At 50.9% G+C, this 8,315-nt stretch overlaps 1 protein-coding gene across 2 annotated transcripts in view; it reads right to left on the reverse strand.

The window, feature by feature from the left end:
* SRGAP1 (SLIT-ROBO Rho GTPase activating protein 1) overlaps nt 1-4,432 on the reverse strand; it is a 243,859-nt gene extending 239,427 nt beyond the window's left edge. For both annotated transcript variants that reach the window (XM_040982539.1, XM_040982529.1), the window contains exon 1: nt 4,248-4,432. In XM_040982539.1, coding sequence (XP_040838473.1) covers nt 4,248-4,314 — 67 coding nt within the window. In that variant the 5' untranslated portion in view covers nt 4,315-4,432. The remainder of the gene's footprint in view (nt 1-4,247) is intronic.
* Between the last annotated feature and the right edge of the window lie 3,883 nt (nt 4,433-8,315).

Here is an 8,315-nt window from a genome sequence, read left to right on the forward strand (position 1 = left end):
ACCAGTGCATGGAAGTGCTTCTCTCTCCTCTCCTCTCTCCGTAAAAAGCTGCCTTTCAAGTAAAAACAAATTTTCAAAACAATTAAGATACAAAGATCAGTAAAATCCACAGAAGATCCCAAAATACTCTGTGAACCAGTTGTTCAATTTCTTCCACTGTTTTTCACTAAGGATGCTACCAAGCAATGCCAGCAGCTGGCTTGAGGTCCGGTCATTTCCTAGACTCCTGTTTTTTAACTGCCCATATAAGACAGGTATTCTTGCATCTAGGTCTCCCAGAATATTCTCCAACTTGTGTGAAATCTCACTCTACCCCTAGCTGTCATGCTCCTTTTCAAGTGTACTTTAGAGTTCTTTTGTCCCTAAGTTAAATCTATCCATGCTTTAACTATTTGAATAATTTCCAATTCTTCCTATCTTACAGTTCTGGCCTATACATTGCTTAATATAGTTTTTTTAAAAGTTTTTTAGATTTATTCCACAATTTTTTTAATTTGGGCAGAGAGGAAGATCTTCTGCCCAATTGTTCACTCCCCAAGCGGTCACAGCTGCGCTGATCTGAAGCCAGGAGCCTCTTCTAGGTCTCCCTCATGAGTGCAGGGTCCCAAAGCTTTGGGCCTTTCTCTACTGCTTTCCCGGGCCACAGGTAGGGAATTGAATGGAAAGCAGAGCCGCTGGGATTAGAACCGGAGTCCATATGGAATCCTGGCACGTTCAAGGTGAGGACTTTAGCTGCTAGGCTGCTGCGCTGCACCCCATTTTTTGAATTCTCTACTGCATTACATTTTGCTTCCTTAGGAACTCAACTCATACATAGTTTGCCAATTCACTATGAAAAGGCAAGAAACCTGACATTTTTATATGCAATTAATATGAGCGGATAGGAAATCCTCAACTAAACACAAAGACCCCACAAATGAGACAATACAAATTCCTTGTCTTCTAAATATGAAAACCAACCCCACAGGTTCCAAATAGACTTGTACAGTGTCGGAAGCCATACATGGTTTTAAGCAACATCATCAACCATGGCTCTTCACAACACAGTACAGGCACACCACTAAGTCTGTTCCCACAACCTATGTCCGCAGTCACAGTGGCACAATCTCCTACAGGGAGTCGGAACATTATCTCGGGGTCAGACATTGGATGTGATGCTCAAGAGACCACCGAGACCATCCACAGCCCACAGTCACCTCTGCTTCCAGTTCCAGCTTCCAGCTAATGCCCACACTGACGGGCTGCAGAAGCACACAAGTGGGAGCCAGGCTTCTGATCCAACTCCCAGCAAATGTGCTTGGGAAAGCAGTGGAGGATGGCTCAAGTGCTGGGTCTCTGTTAACCACGCGGGAAACCAGACAGAAGTTGGCCATTTGGGCAGTAAACCAGTTAATGGAAGATCCCTCTGTCTCTCCCTCTTTCCCACTCTATGGTTCTGCTTTTCAAACAAACAAACAAAAAACTGTATAAAAAGAAAATTAAGAAAAAAAGATTAGTTTTTGCATTGGGGGAGGGGTTTTAAAAAAGCACTTGGATTTCCGCTCCCCATGTGGGAGTCCTAAATTGAGTTCTGGGTTTCAGGTTTCTTGCTGTAGCCCAGCCCTGGTTATTGTAGACATCTGGGGGTGTGAATCACCGGATAGAAGATTTCCCTCTTTTTCTCGCCTAAGTAAATAACTCTTAAATGATTTCAAAAATTCTGAAATAAATTTAGCTATTATCAGTGAAGTGGGAGAGAAGAAAAAAGAGGACGATAATGTAGAATGCTAGATTCCAGGTTGGGAGGAAAAAAAATCCTTCACTTCTACTCAAATGACTCCTCAAAACAACTCAGCACCTACAGCTTCCCTAGAGTCTGCTATTCACATAGGTGGCTTTATTCACGGAGAACAAAGCGTGTCTGAAAGCACCCAACCCAGGCAGGTCTCCTGTCCGCAACAGAACACTTCAGCTGCTTTTGTTTATTATCAGATGAAGTTGCTGGCTAGAATGGAGACCAGATTGTTCAAAGACACTTATCTTTGAATAGTGAATGAGAGCGCACCACTGGGGTAAGATTTCCCCACTCTTCAAGAAAAAACGGCCAGTTTTCTTCCCAAGCTCTCCTTACCAAGTGGTCTGTTCACACAGCCTACTTCAAACACTGTTTTGTGATCACTTCTCTCCAGCTCCCCTCTTGAGTCAGCCTAGATAGGAAGGTGAGTTTGCATCTCTTAATGTCCATAGGATCCCAGAGTTCCCTATTCTCCTATTTGCCTAAGCACAGTTTACACGTGGGTTGTGCCCATATTTGCCTGTATATGGAGGTGGGACACTGGATGTGTAAGTCGCACAGGGAAGAGGTACAGCCTGGACACAGGGTGGGACAGAGAAGAGCCAGCAAGCAGCCTAAAGACCCCTGGGGCTGAGGAGCTGGGGGGGCTGAGGGTCAGGGGAAGGTGTACTGAAGGCAACAGGGAGGTCACTTTTCTTAACGTTTGTCATCTTTCCTTGGGTTGCTTCTGGTAATAGATGTGTAAGCAAGGTAGAGAGCCTGAACTCTCAAGTATACTTGAGCATACACCAACAGAACTCATGCCCTGGCAAGGAATTAATCAAGAGAATATCTTTCCAAAAGACTGACTGTGGGCAAAAAACCTTAGAGCAGAGATAACCAACCCAGCCCCTGGGAAGTGTCTGCTGCCTGTCAGGGCTCCAGGCAAGTGGGAAAACCAGACGTCCACCCCCTTTGAAGAACTGCCACCAAAGAGCCCTGCAGGAACTCCACACCAAGAAATGGCCACTGTGAGCAGGAGTGGCGCCCGAGAAGCAAGGGCTCTGACAAGCCCCGCTGGACTCCCACACGGCTGTTATCCGTATGAAGTTCACCTGACTAAACATAATGACTTCTCTGCTCTTGTAACTGCTGTATGGCTGTAACAAGTTCCTGGAAGTATAAAATTATCCTAATTCCAAGCAGGCAAAAAAAAAATTTTTTTTTTGAACAATGTTCAGCTTAACTCCACAGTAGGCGGTCAGAGTGCAGGAAGACGTTTCCCTGAGCTTGCACATTGTGTTGGCTGGAGACGTGATGGGCCGTCCAGGCTCCAACTCCGGCCAGGCAGTTCCAGGATTCCCCACCAAGTCTTCCCAGAGGACTGCCGGCATTTTCACTACTTGTGCACACAAAAGGGTTCCCAGGCTGCCCCTGCCCTTCCCTAGGCAAGCAGAGCAATGCCTTTCTCAACAGCTCTTTCGTAAGATTGTGTACGGACAAACACAGGTGTCTACAAAACAATCTTGGTGAACTTTGCACTGAATAGCCCAAGGGACCGCAGTGATCTCAACGCTCCACCCATTGTCTCAATCAGGAAGGTGATATCTTAGCTGCCACAAAAGAGGGGGTAAAGCAACCGGTACATATGTTCATTAAACATTTGAACGGCAAAATGAAACCCCTGCATGAGAGAGAAACACATTTTTTTTTTATCACAAGGCACACAACGTGGGGGAAAAAATAGCATAATCAACCTTCACTGGGTTTGTTCAGCAGTTGACAATGTAAATGAATGGAAAACTGCTACTCAGACATTGCAAGCTTCGTTCTCCTTGCGAGATGCTTTTAGCAAATGATAAGGCAATATTCCCACGAGTGTGAAAATGGCACTGGATCCTGGCCCATGATAAAGGAGAAGCAGGATTCCACTAGACACCTCTTGGTTTAACTGTCAGGCTTTCGGGAAGCTCTTTTGTAAAAGAGGCGCCTCGCCCAGATACATGAATACAACGTACCAACTGTCTCAAACACTCCCCACTCAACGAAGCTCCAGACCCTCGGTGTCAAAGACTTCACAAAAAAAAAAAAAAAATCCGTGTTGTGACAATGGTGTCCTTCAAAATGAATGAATGAATGAGTGAACGGACGAACGAATGATAACTGGGCTGGAATTACCGGTGCTGCCTGGTTGTCTGCCTGGCTGCCTCCCCAGGTAAGCAGCGCAGCCAAAGGTAGTTAAGTTAACGCCCGTCTCTCTCATCAGAGGTTCGGGCCGGCAGCTGGGAGAAGCTAGCTCGTTTCCAGCTCCCCGTGGGTTCCTCGGAATTGCGCTGGGGGACTGGCTTGCAGGGAGCCCCCGGCGGCCGGGCCAGGGCTCGAGCTGTCCCTCGCCGGCTCCCTCCCACACGGACACCAAGTTGCAAACCCAACTCCCCCCACACAATGACAAGGAGGCACACAAAAGCAGCCCAGCGACCGCTCCCATCCTTACCTTTGACTTGACTTTCATACTCGGCGATGATCTCTTTGTCCTTCTTGAATCTGCTCGGGGTGGACATTCTCCAGTTCTTCCGGGCTGGCTTTCAGTGGGCAAGTTCAGTCCGGTGGTCAGGCAAGCGGCAAATGGGATCCCCCGCGTCCCAGAGCCCGAGGCGGCGCCGGCAGCAGGGAAGGGAGAGGACGAGGAGGAGGAGGAGGCGGCGGAGAGGAGGAGGAAGGAGAAAGAGGCGCCCAGGAGCGAGCCGAGGACTAGATTAACCCGGGCGCTGGCACCATGCTCTCGCGCTGGAGCCGCCCTCGGTGATCCCCAGGGGTGCCGGGGCTGGCGGCCGGAGAGGCCGGGCGCGCGGTCAAACTCCAGCGAGCGCGTGGCGGGGGGCGTCGCCCTGCCCACCCGAGCCGGAGCCCGGCCACTTCCTCTAGGAGCGCTGGGCGGACGCGGGGTTCGCGCCGGCGCTCCACACCATTGTTAGAGCCCCGCACGGGGCGCCCCGGGGCAGGGCCAGCAGCGGAGGGCGGGCGCTCTCCGACCCTCCCTTCCTGCTTCCAGCCGCCGGCCCCAGCGCTCAAATGGTCCCGCCCGAGCTGGGGATGCTCCGCCGCTTTGCAAACCCGGCTGCCACCGCCCGAGCCGGCGAAGAGAAGGAAGAAAAAAAAAAATGGTAGTCCTGTATACAACGAGTCCTCCGCTGCCGGGCCGCAAGGGTGGCGGTGGCGACGTCCCAAGGAGACCCGGGCGCAACCCCTTGAGGACTTGGGGCTGGGGGTCAGTCTCCGGAGCCGGCGCCGGGAGCGGCCTCTGCCTCCTCCGGGGCCAGCGTGCGCCGAGCGAGGCTGCCTCTTTCTCCTCGTCCGCCTTTCCGCGGCTGCCCCCAGGAGGCCGCCCGTGACAGGCACACGGGCGCACGCACCCGAGGATGCCGCGCCCCCGGCGGCCGCAAAGTTGTCGGCGAGCACTTCGGCCCCGCGGCTCGCGGGCGCCCCGGCGAGCGACGTGCGGGCGGCCGGGGTGGAGGGCGGGCGAGCCGGGCCGGGCCGGAGGGCGGGAGGGAGGCAGGCCCTCGCCCTTCCCCGCCCTCGCCCTTCCCCGCCTCCGCCCGCTCGCCGAGGAAACGCCGGGCTCGTCTGGGAAGACGGATGCCTCCTGTGGCCAACCGCAGCCGGGGGGCCCCCCACGCCGAGTCCCGGAGGCCGTGGCCGGTGCCCCGGGCCCAGGATCTGGGCACCCCCGAAGGCTGGAAACTCTCCGGAACACAGGGCCCGCTTTTGGCCATGGGTGGGCGCTCTCGAGGGGGACTTTTCCAGAATCAAGGGGGAGTAAGGCCACACTTGGAGGTCCCCGTAGTGGGAAGGGGGTTGGTCTCCAAGGTGCTGGTAGGAAAACCGACCAGTGAACCGTGAATGACCGGCGGCTCAGTGCCAGACGAGCCTGAAAGTGTCCCAGCAAGGCCAGGAAAAACACCTAACCGAACATTATCAGCCAGCTTGGCCCAGGGATGTCACCAGCAATCAGACCACTGCCCTGCAAGAGTTTAAGAGGACTTGGGCAACTTTGAGACATCGGTCATTCATCCGTGTATCCACTTTAGGATTCTCACTGTACCCCAAACAGCAAAGACAACTAACTGTAGGGCTTCGGAGACTGGGACTGAGCTCTGAACGAGCTCAGAGTGTGTCAAGAAGTGTGCCCGCGCCATGCAAGGCTTCCCGGCCCCGGGGAAGGAAAAATGAACTGTGCTGCTATGAGAGCCTGGGGCGGGGCGGGAAGAGAGGTGCAGGGAGTTTATACATGGTTGATTTTTAAACTGGGTTCAAAGACTGAAAAGTAGCACCCGGAGTTATAGCTCAGTGACTAAATCCTCACCCTGTGAGCGCCGGGAGCCTGCACCCGCATGGGAGACCTGGAAGAAGCTCCAGGCTCCTGACTGCAGATCAGCTCAGCTCTGGCCATTGCAGCCATTTGGGGAATGACCAGCAGATGATTTTTCTCTTTGTCTCTCCTTCTCTTTGTAAATCTACCTTTCCAATAAGAATGAAGAAAGCCTTATTTTTTAAAAATTGAGCAAGCAATATCACTATGGTAAATTTGGAATAAATTTGTCGCTGAGAGGCCTACCTTTTTGCATAGTTTATAAAACCACTATTTGACACAAGCATCTAATATTACAACCTTGGGACAAGTACTGATTGCTCCTCTTCCAGTCCAACTCCCTGCTAATGTCCATGGGAAGCAGACAGTGATGGTCAATGATTTGGACCCCTGCCCCCAGCTGGAGTCTGTGGCTCCTGGCTTTGGCCAGGCTCAGAACTGGTTGTTGTGGGCCCGGCACGGTGGCTCAGTGACTAAAGTCCTAGCCGTGAATGCTCTGGGATCCCATATGGGCAGTGATTCTAATCCCGGCAGCTCCACTTCCCATGTAGCTCCCTGCTTGTGGCCTGGGAAAGCAGTTGAGGATGGCCCAGAGCCTTGGGTTCCTGCACCTGTGTGAGAGACCTGAAGGAAGTTCCTGGATCCTGGCTTCAGATTGGCGCAGCACTGGCTGTTGTAGTCACTTGGGGAGTGAATCAGCGGACAGAAGATCTTCCTCTCTGTATATCTGACTTTGCAATAAAAAAATAAATTAAAAAAACTGGTTGTTGTGACCATTTAGGAAATGAATCAATGGGGGAAGATCTTTCTCTATTTCTCCCTGTTTCTCCTTCTCTCTGTAAATCTGCTTTTCCAATAAAACTAAATAAATCTCTAAAAAGATATGTACACAATCAAAAATTTGGGGAGGGGGTAAATGGTTTCATTACGTGGCTTTTAAGATTTTATCAAGTCTTTTTTTATTCTATAACAACAAAATGGAATATAAAAGGAGTGATAATCTCCCAATTTTAGTATTTTTCTTTTTTTTGTTTTTTTTTGGGGGGTGGGTAAGACTATTATTTTCATACTGTTTCCTTCATGTATCCGAGGTAAAGGGGGATATTGAGGGAGAAGCCCCACCTGGTTTCCCACCCACCCCAATCTCCCAATTTTGAACAAAAATTTTTTAATGATTTTATCTGTCTTACGGCAAAGGGAGGTTATACTGTACACCCCACAGCCCTTGGGCTCCCCTAGTTTCACCCAGAGGTGCCTTATGTAAGAGAGCACAACGAGGGGCCGGAGTGTCCGGAGGCTGGAGGAAGGTCAGGGAGAGTGGGACAGGCCTGCTGTGCCACGCCAGGCCCTTGGACTCAGTCTGCAGACAGCAGGGAGCCTTTTAACTAGAGAAGGGTCATGCTCAGGTTGTGCTGTATAAACAGGACTGCCAGCAGTGTGGAAGGATGAGCCCGCTGGCTGGGGGTGGGGTTGCGGGAGTGAGCCTCCTGCCACTGCCCTGGGGATACTAATTACAACCTCCATGTTCATGTCTTCAGGAACTTGGAAGGGACACTCTGTGGCTTCTAACTCAACAACTAGAGATATCCTCTTTCCTATCAAGGGGACCCCCTCCCTGCCCTAGAGCTGTGGCCACTGCTGCAATGGTACCAAAAAACACACACTTGATGGTTTAGGGGTCTCCTGCACAGAGTTCCACCCCTCTCCATACAAGCCCTCTTAAACTCATACTCAGCAGCTTTCCACAACGTATTACTTTCTTCTCCAAATCTTGTGGCAGCCCCTTACATCCTGCAAGCAGGCTGTCTCTGTCAACTGAAGAAATTTCCAGTGAGGGTATGTAAACAATCCCCTTCTTATCACTAACCCTGGTCCTGTGTCCCAGACTTCATCTGCTCCACGTTCAGAGCTCTTTTCTCTTGCTCATGCATGTATCTTAGCTAATATTCAAATACATGTAAATATACAAGTAGTCACTCTGTACTGGGTGCCACTCATGACTTAGAGGTACTTTGGCAATAGTGTGGTTTTCTACCCTTGGGGAAAAATAAGATTAAAGTTTCCTGATGTATAAATGCTCTCTAAGAGGCTATCGTACTACCAGTTAGCTATGGTAAAAATCCTTGGCTATACTAAGGAAAACACTGATGAGAAACATATCCCCCTTTGGCTTGAGCAAACAGCTGCAGT

Source organism: Ochotona curzoniae, unplaced genomic scaffold (assembly GCF_017591425.1).
Source record: "Ochotona curzoniae isolate NIBS_2020 unplaced genomic scaffold, NIBS_Ocur_1.0 contig_1014, whole genome shotgun sequence".
NCBI classification, from domain to species: Eukaryota; Metazoa; Chordata; class Mammalia; order Lagomorpha; family Ochotonidae; genus Ochotona; species Ochotona curzoniae.